This window comes from Muscardinus avellanarius (genome assembly GCF_963383645.1).
Source record: "Muscardinus avellanarius genome assembly, chromosome: 16".
In the NCBI taxonomy this organism is placed as follows: Eukaryota; Metazoa; Chordata; class Mammalia; order Rodentia; family Gliridae; genus Muscardinus; species Muscardinus avellanarius.
In genome coordinates this window covers 27547964-27565664 of record NC_137802.1, presented here as the reverse complement: position 1 = coordinate 27565664, position 17701 = coordinate 27547964, and the positions used below count along the sequence as shown (strand labels likewise).

Below are 17701 nucleotides of genomic sequence, written 5' to 3'. Positions count from 1 at the left end.
GCAGCGTAGTGATTTTTTAAAAAAAAGTCTATGAGTTAGATTTCTTTTGAAAATAGGATTCCATTGTTGAAAATTTCTTTTTATTAATTAAAAGAAAAAAAATCTAATGATATAGAATATATGCTCTACAAGCCCAAGGCACTGGGCTGATTGGAGGATAAGTCTGATGTCCACTGAGCCTTTACTCATTAATGCGATTCCATTCTAAAGTAGAAATCTGAACATTTAAAATATCTAATATCCTTTTAGAAATACAAAATAATCAAGCACTCTATCAGCGTAATAGCTTTTGAGCAACCCTTATTTACTTTGAGAATAAAATAGTTAATATTTTCTACAGCAATTTTATAAGGAGGTAAGATCAAACGTACACATCTATGACCCCTTAAGCCTAAGATTTATTTAAGTTGACACAAAACCGCAGATTCGATTTCTAGCTCGACACTGCATTACCTACACTCCACCAGTCCATGCCCTAGCTGCAGCCTTTGGCCATGAGTGCATCACATTAATAAACCAGGGTGATCAGGCTGGAAGTCAGCAGCAAGGAGTAAAGCCAGTCAGAAAGGGAATGAGCTCTGAGGAATAGCTGGCCATCCCTGGCTACAGGCAGTCTAGAAATCTGAAAGTGAGGCTGGGACTGTGGAGATGAGGCTCTGTGGAACATACTAATGATCTACAAGATAACAGAAACAGGTTAAAAAAATCTGTGATCAACACTATACAATAACACACTAGTTTATAATCCCTTATTTTAGTAACCAACAAAATACTTAAGTATTATTGTTAATAACACAGCTATTAAAAGGCTCAATAGCTAGGAATTTTTTTCCTTTGGTGGTGCTGGGGATCAGAGGGCCTCACACATGCTAGGCAGGTGCTTTACCACTGAGCAACATTCCCAGCCCCAATACTTAGGAGTTTTACCAGAAACAACTCTTTTGCTTTTATAAGGGAATCTGATATTTGATATGAGAATTAAAATACATATTGAACAAAATACAATTTAGTAAAACAGATACATTTTGCATTTAAAATAAGACATATAGGCTAAATTGTTTCAGTTTATTCCAAGTAACCAATTATTTTAATCACTTCTGGCTTTGACAGTGTTTCATTAAAACCTTTTGACATAAGGTCTCTCTACCTTTTAAGAGGTGTCCAACCAGCGCAAAGTTAAAGTTAGAGTTGAAATTGAGTCCGACAAAATGATCCATTTGTTTGCAGTGCCATTCCAGAGGATTCCGAATTGCCATAAATACTTCTTCTGGACTCTATTAAAAACAATTATGAGACGATGATGGAGTTCATGCAGAAAATGCTTTACTTTTTAGCTTTCTAGTGGTGCTAGGAATCAAATCCAGGGGCTTACAACGGGCTAGGCAAGCACTTAGCCGCTGAGCTCAGAGCTTTCTGTAAGAGATCACTTGCTGAGCTGGATGCCACGATGCAAACCTGTAATCCCAGCTACTTGGGACGCTGAAACAGGAACTGGAAGTTTAAGACAAGCCTGAACAATTTAGCAAGATCCTGTCTCAAAATAAATAATAATAATCATAATAATAATGATGATGATTATGATGATGAACTGGGATGTAACTCAGTACAAAGAGTGTCCTGGGTTCGATGTCCAGTACAAAAAACAATTACATTGGTTTTCATTTGTGTTTAGTAATTGCAAGGTAAATAATCCTTTCAAATTGAAGAAAACAAATATTTTCAGACTACAGAAAACCACAAAGAACATTTAACATACTATAAATTAATACTAATTGATGTGAGATAGTCAAGCAGATAAAAAGATAGTAGAAAAACAAAATAGAAGCTGGGAGTGGTGGTGCACACTTGTAATCCCAGTACTTGGGAAGCTGAGACAGGAGGATTGCAGGTTAGTGGTTAGCGGCCACCCTCAACAACTTAGTGAGGCTCTCAGCAACTTAGTGAGATCCTGTTTCCAAATAAAAAATATAAAATAGGTGTAGGAGTGTGACCTGGAGGTAGAAAACTCCTGGGTTCCAAGTTCTACCACCACCATCATCACACAACAAAAAACAGAAATAGTTTTTACTTACAATACACAATTTTTGACTGTCTATTTACATTCTGGAGACTTTTGTTTGCTTTAAGACAGGGTCTTGTTCTGTTGTCTAGGCTGGCCTGGCACTCTTGGGCTCAAGTGACCCTCCTGTCTTAGCCTCCCAAGTAGCTAGGTCTATAGGTATGCACTAATGTACCCAGTGATCATCTTGGTGACTTTTAACAAGATTAACTCTGATCCCTACTATTCTGGGGTGTTGGAGTCAAGATTAATTTCTCCTATGGAGTTGTGTCTGGCAATGAAAATGTCAAGGCAAAGTATTCATATACTTAATTTGCAAATATTCTTAACATGCACAAAGCTAATAGCTAGATATAATTCTGACCATTATTGTCCCAAGACAATTTCAGAAAAGAACAATGAAGTTGGGCATGGTGGTGTACACTTGTGAGGCATTCTGTAAATCAATGAGACCCTGTTTCAAACAAAACAAAACCAAACAAAATAATAAAAAATAGGGCTGGGGTGTAGCTTGGAGGTAGAATGCTCCTGGGTTCAATCCCTAGTATCACAAAAATAAATAAATAAATAAATAAATAAATAAATAAATGAATGTTAAAGAAAAAAAAAGAGAAAAGAAAGAACAATGAAATTAGAAGAGTTCTAGTCTCAAGCCAGATGTAGAAAAAAGAACAAGTTACCTCTTTCTATTTTATAAAATGGGGATTTAAATGATAACTTCAAGGTATCTTTTATCTCTAAAATTTCACTTCCAAACTTCTCAGACCCCCAACTATTTTGGTTCTATACCACATTAGGCACACTTAACAGTATTTCTTGTGGTTGTAGGGATTGAATTCAAGGGCATTCTACCTTTGAGCTATACCCCTAACCTTCTTTGTTTGTTTTTGCGTACTAGGGATGGGACCGAGGGGCATTCAACCTCTGAGCTACACCCCCAGCCCTATTTTTTATTCTTTATTTTGAAACAAGATCTCACTGAGTTGCAAAGTAGCTGAGGCTGTCCTCGAACTGCAATCCTCCTGTCTCAGCCTCCCACATGCTGGGATTACAAGTGTGCACCACCACGTCCAGCTTTATTTTTTGTTTTGAAACAGGGTCTTTCTAGGTTGCTGCAGCTTGTTTTGAATTTGTGATCCTCCTGTCTTGGCCTCCCAAGTACTGGGATTACAGGCATGCACCGCCATATCCAGTTGTTTTTAATTATTTATTTTTGTGGTGATGGGGATTGAACCTAGGGGCATACTACCTCCGAGCTACACCCCCAGCCCAATTTTTTATTCTTTATTTTGAAACAGGGTCTCACTAAGTTGCAGAGGGCCTCACTAAGTAGCTGAGGCTGTCCATGAAACCAGGTCCTTCTGTGTCAGCCTCCCTAGTACAGGGATTACAAGCATGTGCCGCCACACTGGGCTTATTTTTTTATTTTGAGATAGGGCCTCATTAAATCCTGAGGCTGTTCTTGAGCTTGAGATCTTGGCTTAACCTCCCAAGTAGCTGGGATTATATGTGTGTGCCACCATGCCCAGTTTGAACAAACACTACTTAACAAGTATCTTCACATTTAGTACTATGTTCACTCTTTCTACCCAAAGCTCAGTTTATTTCAAGAACATTTCATACACACACTCACACACACACACACACACACACACACACACACACACACACACACACACTCTGCCTTTAAAAAATGCTATTTCCAGCAGGGTGTGGTGGCATACACCTGTAATTCCAGTATGCAGGAGGCTGAAATAAGAGGATCACAGATACCATCAGCCTTTGCACTACAGTGAGATTCAGCAACCTAGCATGGGTCTGTTTCAAAGCACAGAAAAAAGAAGAAAAAAGGCTGGAGATTAGCCCAGAGATAGGTTGGGAGTATAGCTCAGAGATTTAATCCCCAAGAGAAAACACACACACACACACACACACACACACACACACACACACACACACACCACAAACACACAACACACACACAACACATATACACACACACACTCTTCCCCCCTAGACTTTTATCATTTTCTCAAAAGACAAAATGCACATAATTTCAAAATGTACAAAACACTTCTTCTATACTCTTAGCCAAAATCCAACTAAAATCAAAGTCGGTATACATTAAGAGGCATGCTAATGGTATATTTTAAAGTGATATTAAGCAGAAGAAAAAAAAGTAGAATTTTTTGTTTTCTTTAAATTCTCCCAGTTTCAAATTTGCTATAAATTATACCTACATTTCATTTAGGTAGCACTGTTCAATAAAAAAATAAGCTATAAGCTTATTTTTAGATTATTTCTTCATTTGAAAAAGTGGATGGAAAATACTATCATCTTAAAGTTATGAAAATTAAAAAAGGATGTACACAGTGTTTTGCACAGGACCTGGCATGACTATTATCATTACTCAATATTATTATTATTTTTTATTTTTTAATGTGTGTGTGTGTGTGTGTGTGTGTGGTACTGGGGATGTTCTACCTCTGAGCTATACACCCAGCCCTAATTTTTATTCTTTATTTTGAAAAAGGGTCTCACTGAGTTGCAAAGGGCCTTACTAAGTAGCTGAGGCTGTCCTCGAACCATGATCCTTCTGTCTCAGCCTCCCAAATGCTGGGATTACAAGCGTGTGCTACTACGCCCAGTTCACTACTCAATATTATTATTTGTCCCTATTCTATTTGGTAGCATCAGGCAAGTACCAATTTTTTGCTACCTTTTTATAGAAAATATGTACTAACTAGTATTTTTCTAGTCAGGCATGGTGGCCTTTAATACCAGTACTTGGGTGCTAAAACAGGAGAACTACAGATTGGAGGATAGCCTCAGGAACATAGCTAGGTTTTGTTTCAAAGCAAAAATATAAAAAAGGTTGGAGATGTAGCTCAAAGGTAGAATTCCCCTGGGTTCAATCCCCAGGTAGTGCATCAAAACCCCAAAGCTATTTTTTTTCTGAGCCCCCCCCCCTCCGTACTGGGGATTAAACCCAGGGGCATTTGATGGCTGAGCTATACCCCCAGCCCTATTTTTTATTTTGAAACAGGGTCTCACTGAGTTGCAAAGGGCTTCATTAAGTAGCTGAGGCTGGCTGCGAACCAAGATCCTCCTGTCTCAGCCTCCCAAGTACTGTGATTACAAGCATTAGCCACCATGCCCAGCATTTTTTCTGAGCTTTTAAGGAACTATACTCAAAATAAATTGCACTATAAATATTTGTCATGGACCTCTTTTGATTTGAAATAAAGCACAAGAATAAAATAAAAAGGAGTACTAAATATAAGTAATGCAGGAATTCCAAAGGAAAGCTTGCTTACCTTGTCATTGAATATCCGGAGACTATCTAAGGTATGCAGATTTTGTTCAAGAAGGGCGGTGCCTGCTGAGTACAAGTTGACCTCATCCAGCTGAAGCACTGCCACAGCTACCCAAAAGAGGGCTTTGTGCAGCGGGGAGTCCTGGCAGAGAAGACACGTCATCACGTGTCAGTCACGTCACCACGAGGCAGTCTCCCTCATGCTCACTACAGCAGACAGCAGAGCACGCTACCTCACTAAATTACCCGTGTTTCCTCTCTTGGCTTAGGCGAGCAGACGATAAGCTCCTTGTCTTTTCCACGTGCATACGGCACTGTTAGTTGAGTGTGTGTGTGTTCTGAGGAATAAATCCAAGAGCATTCTACCTCTGAGATACACCCCCAGCCCCTCCCTCTTTTTTTGAACAAGAGTCTCACTAAATTGCAGAGGGTCTCACTAAGTTACTAAGGCTGGCCTGGCCATGAAATGGCAATCTTCCTATCTCCGTCTCCCAATTACAAGGATTACAGGCTTGAGCCACCACACCCGGCTTAAATGATGCTTTTTTTTTTTTTTTTTTTTTTTTTTTGCAGTACTGGGAATGAAACCCAGGGGCATTCTACTGGGAATTAAACCAAGTGGCTTTCTTTTTTTTTTTTTTTTTTTTTTTTAGTGGTACTGGGGTTCCTGGAAGCCGTTCTACCTCCAGGCTACATTCCCAGACCTATTTAGCGTGGGGATTACAAGCGTGTGCCACCACGCCTGGCGTAACCAAGTGGCTTTCTACCATGGAACTATGCCTCCAGCCCTTTTTATTTTTTGTATTGAGACAGGGTTTTGCTAAATTGCTGGGGCTGGCCTTGAACCTGCGATCCACCTGTCTCGGCTTCCCAAGTGCTGGGATTACAGGTGTGTGTTAACATGCTTGGCTTTTTGCTCTATTTTCTTGCCTGCTAGATAATGGTACATTTCCAAATTCCTTTCTTAAGAATGTTGAACGTCAGCTTAGTTCTGTCTAATCTTCACAACTCCCCCTCTCACCACTCTCTTGGAAAGTCTCCTCATAACAACTAGGACGGCCTCCCCATCCCGCTGTGGTCCCAGTGTTCTCCAGCAGCTCACCACTTTCTACCTAAACCAGATTCTGTCTACTGCTAACTTTAAACACTACCCATTTAACTTCCTGTCACTCTTGCTAGCAATCTCTTGCTGCTTCGATTAAAAATACATATTATAGCTGGGCGTGGTGGCGCACACTTGTAATCCCCGCGCTTGGGAGGCTGAGACAGGAGGATCGCACAGGTTCGAAGCCAGCCTCAGCTACTTAGTGAGGCTCTCAGCAACTTAGTGAGACCCTGTTTCCAAATAAAATATAAAATAGGTCTGGGAGTATAGCCCGGAGGTAGAAAGCCCCTGGGTCCCCCGTCCCAGTACTACACACATACACAAATACATTTCATTGATAATTCTTACTTAGCACTGATATATGAGAAAATACATAGACTTTATCTTGGATTAAGATCATGGTTGTCTTTTATTAGGTATGTGACTCTAAGCCCTTCTAAGTCTCATTTTTACTTATATGTACCACTGTGTATTATTTAAGATTAAGATGTTGCCCGATGTGGTGATGCATGCCTGTAATCCTAGTACTAGAGAATCTGAGAGAGAAGGATCACAGATTAGAGGCCAGTCTCAGCAAGATGGCGAGGCCCTTAGCAACTTAACCTGTTTCAAATAAAAATAAAAAAAGGGCTAGACACATAGCTCAGTGGTAGAATGGCCCTGGGTTCAATTCCCAACAACACACACACACACACACACACACACACACACACACACACACTCACACACACACACACACACCCCACACCTGATGTTTATAGAACATTTAACATTATCAGGAACATAATATTTACTTCTCTTTAATCTCTCTTGAGACTGCCAGATCTTTGAATTACATTCAAAGAATTTTATAGCTTTAGACTTGGAAAGTAAATAACATGCCATTATCTGTTTCTGTTTGTTTATTTATTTACTTATTTATTTAATTTTGTGGTACTGGGGATGGAACCCAGGGGCATTCTACCTTCAAGCTACACCCCAAGCCTTATTATTTTTTTAATTATTTTTTGAAACAGGGTCTCACTGAGTTGCAACGGGCTTCACTAAGTAGTAGCTGAGGCTATCTGAGAACCGCGATCCTCCTGCCTCAGCCTCCCAAATGCTGGGACTGAATCATTTTATCAGTATGGAAACATCATGTTAAATCACCAGCGGAGCTCACAAAGTTGAGATGAACCCAGGCCATTCTATAGCTGAATAACTTTGTTCCTTTTAAATATATTTTACTTTTTTTTTGGTAGTGCTTAAACCCAGGACCTTACATATGCTAGGCAGGCGCTCTATCACTAAATTATATCCCCAGCTCAACACCCAACTCTCCAAACATCAGAGAGACTTGTTCTGGCTTTACATTTCTCCATAGCAATGACCACACTGTGTACTCTATTTACTTTGTTTTTTATCCATTGAGTCTTCAACCTCCCATGCCCACCCAGAATGTAAGCCTCATGGGGGCAGGCCGGGCCGTTTTATTGGTTTTGTTTGGTCCTATGCATATCTCTAGCACCTAAATGCTGGCACACGGCCGATACTCAATCATCAGTGTCAACGAAAGAATTAAAAATATACGCCTATCTTTCCCATGTAACTGATGAGATTAAAAATCACAAGTACTTGAAGACATATTCTCTACACTAATTCTTCTCCTAATGTAACTGCTTCAAGTAGACTTTGTGACAGAGTTCTGCTTTAACTTCAGCTTCTTCTTTATGTCCATTCCTCACCCACCTTATTTTCTAAACTCTTCACAAGAACATGTACTATCGATACCCAAAATAAATAAACTCATGTTCTACACAATAATTACCTTATTAAGAAGCGGCTGTAATTTGGTTAGGGCTATTACTGTAGCTTCTATCAAAACTTGACTGTTGTAGGTATCAGGTCCTTTTAAGCAACTCTCAAGTGCCTTTTAAGGAAAACAGAATTCTTTATTTTACTTTCATTGAAATAATATATAAACTCCTGAGCTGAATATCACAATCAGCTCAGGAACATTAACTTATTTGATAAGTATTAGAATTATTCCTAGGACAATGGTGATTGTGGTAGCTAGCTCAATACACATTAGGTTTCTTATTTTTTAAATATTTCTATATTGTATCATATTCTAATAAGTCAGGCATTATTACAATAATATCTGATTACATGATTTTATTATATAAGGCCAAGGTTTACCATATAGTTAAATGCTTTGAAAACCTGATAAAAATATTAAGAGTACAGGTTTGACAAGAGGAAAAGTACTTACTTTCTTTTAAAGACAGAGGCTTCTTTACTTCAAAGAATTACAATAAAGAACATGAAAAAGCATCTTTTAAAAAGATTTAATAGGTAACATATAAGATGTTTTGTTAAATTTAAATGTCTTTTAAAAAATGAAAGATATGTGAACCATAAATATCTGGGAGAAGGGAAAGAGAAGTACCTTGCTAAGAATACGGATAATTTGCTTTATCTGCCCATGAGATACACGTTTGCTAATACAGCCAAAGACCACAAGAGCTCTTGGTTGCAGGGATGGATTGTATTGGAATGCAAATCTGCAATTAAAAGATCAAAAGAGTTTATAAAAATCTTTGTGTTCACACACAACCAAATGCTCAAAATAAGATGTTGATTATGCAACAGTATTTATCTTTCCCACAATACACATACTTTTACAATTTATAATTAATTTGGAACATACCTTTGAGCTAGTTCTGTCCACTGATCCAGCCACTTGCATGTTGGAATATCTCTCATACATGCCTAGAAAAAAAAGGGTACTCTAAATACATATGTGTACACAAATGTTTTTGGAAACATTTAAATAATGTTCGTTATAATGAAATAGATGGTATTTATGTTATCAATAACAGTCCATAGAAGTGTTTTTATTAAGCATTAAGTGAGAAAAAGCAAAATAAACTAGTATTTCTTTTAATACTTAAAACAATTTTTAACTTAATATATATACATTTTTTTGTGGGTCTGGGGATGGAACCCAGGGGCAATAGACCTCCGAGCTACACCCCCTGCCCTATTTTTTATTCTTTATTTTGAGTCAAGGTCTCACTAAGTTGCAGAGGGCCTGACTAAGTAGCTGAGATTGTCCGCAAACCGTGAGCCTCTGGTCTCAGCCTCCCAAATGCTGGGATTACAAGCGTGCGCCACCACATCCGGCTTAATTTAATTTTTAAAAAGCAATTTTAAGTAAAAAATGATTCTAACTTAGTTCCTAGTAATTTTGTCTTATATACCTCCATGATTTCCAATAATGCTTCTGTGACTGTTTCCAAGGATGTCAACGCAAAAGTCTCCCTTTCATAGGAGCCAGGAGAGAACGACCTGTCTCGGTAACTGGAACGGAAGGCAATGACAGCAGCTGACTTAACTTTGCTAATGCCAAACAGCAAGTAAAATTTGGGTAATGAGAACTCTGTTAGACTGAGTCTCAAAACTTGCTTGGTTTCTTCTGTAAAAGAAAAAAACAAACAAAAACTTTGAAGATTTTAATTTTCTAACTGTAAAGGGCCATGTTTTATTTTTAATTTAGAAAATTTGAATATCACATAAAAGAATACATCTACGCTCCCTAACTCAAACTTCTAGATATACTAATGCTTACTGTTTTAACTCCATTTAGCCACAGATCAGTACTAGTAATACACACTGCCACCATACACTGAGTATTAGCTCATTGACAGCAGTGGAGCCTGCATGACAGATGTGTACAGAAACCTTTACTGTAGTTAGATATGGAATAAAGTCATTTTTTTCTTTCTTTATGTGGTACTGGGGATGGAACTGAGGGGTATTTTATCTCCAAGTTACACCTCCAGTCCTTTTTGTTTTTTATTTTGAAACAGGGTCTTTCTAGGCTGCTGAGGCTGGTCTTGAACCTGTGTTCCTCCTGTCTCAGCCTCCCAAGTACTGGGATTACAGGTGTGTGCCATCACATCTGGTTTATCTTTTTTCTTTTTGGTACAATCTCAGGTTACTACTACAGACTTAAATTAGCACCTTGGTGTTAAGATGCTACTAATGAGAATTTATTGTCACAAATAAAAAGCAACCTATAGAAGCCAGGTAAAGTAGAGTGGAGAAAGGAGCTGATGAAACACAAGTGCGTCTCCTGGAACTTACCGCTAAAATGAAGCTGTGAGCAAGTGCACAGAGAGTGAATGATATTGATGACTAGGCCATGTGTGGACGCTCTAAGGGACAATGGACCTGTTGCTACTAAGAAAGTGACAACGTGGAAGAGGTAGGGGAGATGAGCTGCCACGTCCAGGGAGTTATTGAAGGACAGCATCAGCATGTAGCGGGCTAAAATGGCAATATCGTCCCACATCAGATGTTGCTCTAGGGTTGGAGTTGGAGATAAGCATGTTTTGTCAATTATTTTGCACATCCTCCCAATAACCTGTAAAGAAACAGAAATTTTTAAAACTCAGGGCTAAAAGTTATACAAGAAAAGACTCCAGTTTAACTTAAAGTCCTCCTGATGGTCCAAACAGATCTGCTATGCCGCAGTCCCGGAGGCAAAGAAAAAAAAAGTAAAAAAGTGATTACCTTGCTCGAAACTAATTTCACATTTCCAGAAGCTAGAGCTACAGCCGTATCTGCCATCACCTCAGCTTTTATGGATCCCAAGCCACCTGTCGCGCTGGTTTTGATGAAACTGTCTAGCACGACGTCAAGCAGATCTGTAATCTGATGAAAGAGGGGAAATAACTTATGTTTCAATCACAGTGCCAGCTTAACTTTTAATTTAATTAATACACACACACATACATACATACATACATACATATATTTTCAGTACTGGGGACTGAACCCAGGGACTTTCTATCTCCTAGCTACCTCCCCAGCCCTATTTTTTATTCTTTATTTTGAAACGGCTAAGTTGCGGAAGGCCTCACTAAGTAGCTGAGGCTGGCTTTGAACCTGTGCGATCCTCCTGTCTCAGTCTCCCAAGCACTGGGATTACAAGCATGCGCCACCACACCCGGCCAACTTAACTATTTTAAAATACAGAAAATGATATTAGGTACTGAGAAATTTTCTAGGGTTATAAAACTGGCTCCAGTGGGCGTGGCGATGCATGCTTGTAATCCTAGTACTTGGGAGGATGAGAAAAGAGGATCACAGGTTTGTGGCCAGCATGCAATTTGTGAAGCCCTCCACGGCTTAGTGAGGCTCTATTTCAAATTAAAGAATAAAATAGGTTTGGGGTGTAGCTTGGAGGTAGACTGCCCCTAGGTTTCATCCCCAGTACCACAAAAAATAAAAATAATACAAAATAAAAATTTTAAAAACTGGTTTCAAGGTCATTTAAAATTATTTAGGGGATTCATAGCAATGTTTGGGTAAGGATACTGCTTCCTTAAGTGATTACTTTGAAAAAATAATGTATATAATTTTTATCACAGAAACTAAGCATATTATATCCTTTTTTTGTGTGTGTGTGTGGTACTGGGAATTGAACCCAGGGGCATTCTGCTGCTGAGCTACATCCCCAGCCCATTTTATTCTTTATTTTGAAACAGGTCTCACTAAGTTGTGGAGGGCCTCACTAAGCAGCTGAGGCTGGCCGTGAGCCTGTGATCCTCTTGTCTCAGCCTCCACTGGGATTACGAGCATGGGCCACCACACTTGGCTATCTCCTTATTTTAGTAGTGGCATTCTTATATTAGAACTATATGCGAAAAGATGCCCCAAATAATACCATAAAGAAACAATGACATCTATAGGAAGAACCAGAATACATCTAAAAGCACTATTTACTAAAAATGACATCATATATAAGACCAAGGATAGAAATGAAGTCTTTTTCTATAGATAACTGAATGTATTTATGGAAGAGCGCTGAAATAACTTTTCCTCTGGCTCCAAAACAAGTATTGGGCATTTACAATTTCAAACCAGATTAAGATTTGGGTGGGTGCCTGGATGCTTTTGAAAGAGGGAACATGTGTTACATAGCGATATCCCTGATGCCTCGCATGGTGATTTGCACCAAGTGGGCACCAGATAAACATCTGCGTCAAGGAGCTACTAGATAAATATTTGATTAAACTCAATACCTGCCCAAGGCTCCCCCATATTTTTGCCTGAATAGACGGGTACATCTGTTTCTCATTTATGGTCATTGTTATCAGCTTGTCAAGAATAGCGGTAACTCTTTGTCGCTTCGCATCATCATTATGCTTGCAAAAGCGGACTAGATTTGACAGCCACGGGGTCATATATTCCAAACAAAGGTGTTTCAGTTCAATACCTAATGGAGAAAACGCACTGTTAGTATAGATGGTCAATGAGAATGACATAAACAATCATTTCAATACAAAAGAATGCAATGGGGCAGTAAAGACCATTACTTACAATTGGGTCTGGAGAAAAAATATTTGGCAAAGATATTTTTGAAGATAAGAGGTGCAAAACGAGAATAAACCTTGATAAAAGTAATTTTAAAAAATCAGTAGACCAAGTTTTGAAACATAATCTTGTTTTTCTTCCTTTTAATTTCTCTTCTAGCTAAAAATATATTTAGTTGTATTCTCATTATGAAAGAAATATGTGATAACCATAGTAGGTTTGATAAAAGGAAAGCATTTAGAATGAAGCGGGTATTAACATATTAATTACCAGTTAATACCATATAAGTGGTATTAACATATCACTTCATCTCCTCATGCTTTCAGATCTTTGTAGAGGTGTGTGTGTGTAATCCTGTATATATATATATGTATACATATGTATATACACATACATCCTTGAACAGGATTATTCTTATATATGCAGTATACCCTAAGTATTTTTGTTAAATATTATACTGAGATTATGTATTCATATTTTAAAATTTTCCAGAAACATTTTTTTTTTTTTTTGGTGTGTATGTGGTACTGAGGATTTGATTTTTTAAAAGTTTCTTTTAAAGTTTTATTTTTTTTGTGGGTCTGGGGATGGAACCCAGAGGCCTTCTACCTCTAAGCTACACCCCCTGCCCTATTTTTTCTTCTTTATTTTGAAACAGAGTCTCACTGAGTTGCAGAGGGCCTTGCTAAGTAGCTGAGGCTGTCTGCGAACCACGATCCTCTGGTCTCAGCCTCCCGAATGCTGGGATTACAAGCGTGTGCCACCATGCCCAGCCATTACTGAGGATTTGAACCCAGGAGCATTCTACCTCCAAGCTATACCTGCAGACTGGTTTTATTTATTTATTTTTTTATTTTAGAACAAGGTCTCACTAAGAGAAGGACCTACCTAAGCTGCTGAGGTTGCCTCAAACCTGCAATCCTCCTGTTTTAGCCTCTCGAGTACCAGGATTACAGGTGTGCACCACATTTGGCTTCCAAAAATGTTTTTAAGCTTATTTTGAAAAAAACCTCAGACCAGGAAGATAAAAAATTGCTGATTCTTGGACACCCAAGTTTTAGTTATTGTACTACTAATAAAGTACCGAGACATCTGTAGTATCAAGTCTGTTTTATTTCCTTCCAGTATTTTCTTAAAATCATTTTAAGTTTGATCTCTATTCTCCTCAAACTCCGTGGCTATACTGATGAGACTACATTAAATTTATGAACACCTAGGAAGAACTGCTCATTCAAGCACACAGTACGCCTGTCTATTCACACAAATCTTATTTCATACTAATACTTATCAGTAAAGCTTTATACGTTTTCTCCTTTGTCAACCATCCACATTTTTTTTTTTTTTGTGTGTGTGTGTGTGTGTGTGGGTCTGGGGATGGAACTCAGGGGCGTTCGATCACTGAGCTACACCCCCTGCCCTATTTTTTTATTCTTTATTTTGAAACCGGGTCTCACCGAGTTGCAGAGGGCCTCACTAAGTAGCTGAGGCTGTGCGCGAACCACGATCCTCCAGGTCTCAGCCTCCCGAATGCTGTGATTATAAGCGTGCGCCACCACGCCTGGCTCACATTTTCTTATCAAGGTTATATTACTATATCTCCTACTTGAAAAATAATATACATAATGACCTAGTCTTGATGTACTATTAAAGCTTTCAATAAAGCTTATCTAATACCCCCTCCTCCAAATCAAGACGTGTTTGAGCACAAGAAAAAAATGTATATATTATGGGGGTGGGAGGAGAGAGAGGAAAATGGCAAGAGCTAAAAGCTGGGAGAAGACCATCATTGACACTAGCATGAGTTATGAAGATGGGCAGATAAAGAGCAGATGTTAAAGTCATGAGACTTCTTACAGCATGCGAGTACTCATTCTGGGCCCTGTATCATGCGTCACCACACTGTTCATGAACCACATATTTCAATAAAATCATATTTAGCCTAAAATCAAAGAGACAAACTTTCTTAAGTGCAATTAACTGCTAAGAAGAGAAATGTGGATGCTCATTAAACTGAAACAGTAAAGAAAGTACTTTTAAGTGGCTTAGAGACATGTAAGATACCAAAATCTTGCCACCAAGCTTGCGTTGCCAGAATTTTGGTAGATTTTGTAATGTTTCCTAAACAGGAAATTCCTTCAGAGTTCTTTTAGTTACAAGGTACCACCAATAAAAAAATCTGAAGTGAAAATATAGTAAGTGAAAGACTTCACTGGTAAATTCTGAAACAAAAGGGTTTTCTTTGATTTTTAAAAAAATCATTGTTAGTATTAAAGAAAGTTATCATTACTTACTAGATTTGCTAAATCCAGAAATACATTCTTCCAAAAATTCTAACGTGAGGTGTGGCTCATTGGCTGCCAGTGTCTTACTAATAGAGACAATAAAGAGGGTGTTGTTGGCTGGGATACATAAACCTGATGTCTCTAGTAACTGGCCCTCGATTTTTAAATTAAAGGTACAAGTTAAGGCACACAGAAGATTATAGGCAGCTGACCTAGGAGAAAACACAAATGAAGTTGTTTTAAAATTTACTTTTCCTTATCATTTCAAAACTCTTTCATAATGCACACTTGTGATTCTAATACAAAACATGATCAACTACTTTTAAATTTTATGATAAATTAAAGATGCTATGGCAAACCCAAATACTTCTTGATCATTTAGAAAAATTTTTTAATGAGAAATTCTTGACATAGCCAGAAAAGCACTATGAGGCTGCCGAGGGAAGTGGGGGCAGGCCTCCCCACAGACAGTTCACTGGGACAGAAAACACAAGAGGCTCATGGTCCTAAGTTGGATCAACAGAAAAAAGCCAGAAGAAAGCATGTCATGTTTTTAGTGGAGCCAAAACTCAAACTGTGGTTTCTTCTCTGCTAGATCCAGTTAAAATCGGAGAAAACGATGCGGCCTCTCATCACGTCGGAATGTTAGGTTCTTTAAAGTCAGCAGCTACTGAATTTCTTCCTGGGTGGCCTACAAGGTACACTACAAACTAGAGGTAAAAACCAAAATTAACTACAATTAAATCCCCGTTTTTTCTTCTCTGATTTCATCATACATTGCCAATGAAACAAACCCTGTAATATCCAGGTGCCATTAGAAGTTCACATATAAATGTTGAAAAATATATAAACAATTTGAGAGACTGCTTAAAAAAATCAGACTAAATTTTAAAAATCTAATTTTTCTCCTCAATGTAACAAAAGAAAAAAAATATAGCTCAACTGCTCAGTAAATTTTGGCTTTTCTTCACTTCTGAATTTTTATCGTGCTGATATAGTAATGCAACAACCATACAGGGGGGGAAAAAGCCATAGAATTTTAAGTTTGCCTAAAAGGTTTGTTCTTGGGGATGACAGGCTTCCGCAAAAAGCAGAAGTTTCTCTCTCTCTCTCTCTCTCTCTCTCTCTCTCTCTCTCTCTCTCTCTCTCTCTCTGTTGGCAACCTTGCTTTATTTTACTAGAAAAGAAGGTAGTATCATTTAAGCTAATAGTGTTAAAAAGCTGTTAGCATTCTTCAAAAAGAATTCTGAATTAGAAATTAAAGGCAGGCCTATAATTCCATTTTCCTAAAATGAGTATCTTACTGTTGTTTCTAAGTTTTTATACCTTTTAGTAAGCTTGAAAACTGGTTTTTTTTTTTTTTTTTTTTTTTTTGTAGTACTGAGGATGGAACACAGGGCCATTCTACCTCTGAGCTACACCCCCAGCCCTAACTTTCTTTCTTTCTCTTTCCTTCTTTCTTTCCTTCCCTTCCCCTTCCTTCCTTCCTTCCTTCTTTCCTTCCTTCCTTCCTTCCTTCCTTCCTTCCTTCCTTCCTTCCTTCCTTTGTGGTACTGGGATTCCTGTAAACCCTTCTACCTCCGGGCTACACTCCCAGACTTTTTTTTTTTGGGGGGGGGGTCTGGGGATGGAATCCAGGGGCATTTGATCTCTGAGCTATACCTCCTGCCCTACTTTTTATTCTTTATTTTGAAATTGGGTCTCACTGAGTTGGGGAGGGACTCACTAGGTAGCTGAGGCTGTCCGAGAACTATGATCCTCCAGTCTCCGCCTCCCTAATGCTGGGATTACAAGCATGCACCACCACGTCCAGCTTCCCAAACCTATTTTATATATGTATATATTTGGAAACAGGGTCTCTTAAGCCAATGAGGCTGGCTTCGAACCTGCATCACCTCCTGTCTCCGCCTCCCAAGTGAGGGGATTACAAACATGTGCCACCATGCCCGGCTATTCCTTATTTTGAAACAGGGTCTTGCTGAGTTGCAAAGGGCCTCACCACGATCCTCCTGACTCAGCCTCCCGAATGCTGGGATTACAAGTGTGCGCCACCACGCCTAGCCTATAAAACTTACAGCTTTTAAATTATATGTATATAATTTAAGAGGCTGGCTTTGGACTTGTGATTCTCCTGTCTCAGCCTCCCAAGTACTGGGATAACGAACATGTGCCGCCTCTCCCAGCTAAGTCATACCATTCTGATATTAGCTTTTACTTCTATAACAGCTATATAGAATTGGGTTCCTTTCTCTGGGGGTAAGTGTGACAGATTCTGCTAAAATTATGCAAGTTCAGCATACATAAAATTTGTGTAATTTCAGGAGCTCATGGACACTCTTAGTCCAATCCAGGCAGAGAAATCATGTATATTTCTTAAATAAAAGTAGATCTGGAATTATAAAAGGCCTACTACAGCCTGGACTATGCTATAACTGAGGAAAGAGTTGTTCTGTGTGTGGTACTGGAGTTGGAGCCCAGGACATTCTACCTCCAAGCTAAACCGCCAGCTCTGTTTTTTATTCTTTATTTGAAAACAGGGTTTCACTACGTTGTGGAGGACCTCGCTAAGTAGCTAC

At 38.7% G+C, this 17701-nt stretch overlaps 1 protein-coding gene across 1 annotated transcript in view; it reads right to left on the bottom strand.

Annotated features, from left to right (window-relative positions):
• The window catches only part of NF1 (neurofibromin 1), a gene marked incomplete at both ends in the record, with an annotated part of 286281 nt that overhangs the window by 33864 nt on the left and 234716 nt on the right, over positions 1–17701 (bottom strand). Inside the window, 10 exon segments of the mRNA XM_080712594.1 lie at positions 1148–1274; positions 5377–5517; positions 8288–8389; positions 8909–9023; positions 9170–9231; positions 9723–9937; positions 10609–10888; positions 11038–11178; positions 12552–12745; positions 15135–15337. Coding sequence (XP_080568720.1) covers positions 1148–1274; positions 5377–5517; positions 8288–8389; positions 8909–9023; positions 9170–9231; positions 9723–9937; positions 10609–10888; positions 11038–11178; positions 12552–12745; positions 15135–15337 — 1580 coding nt within the window.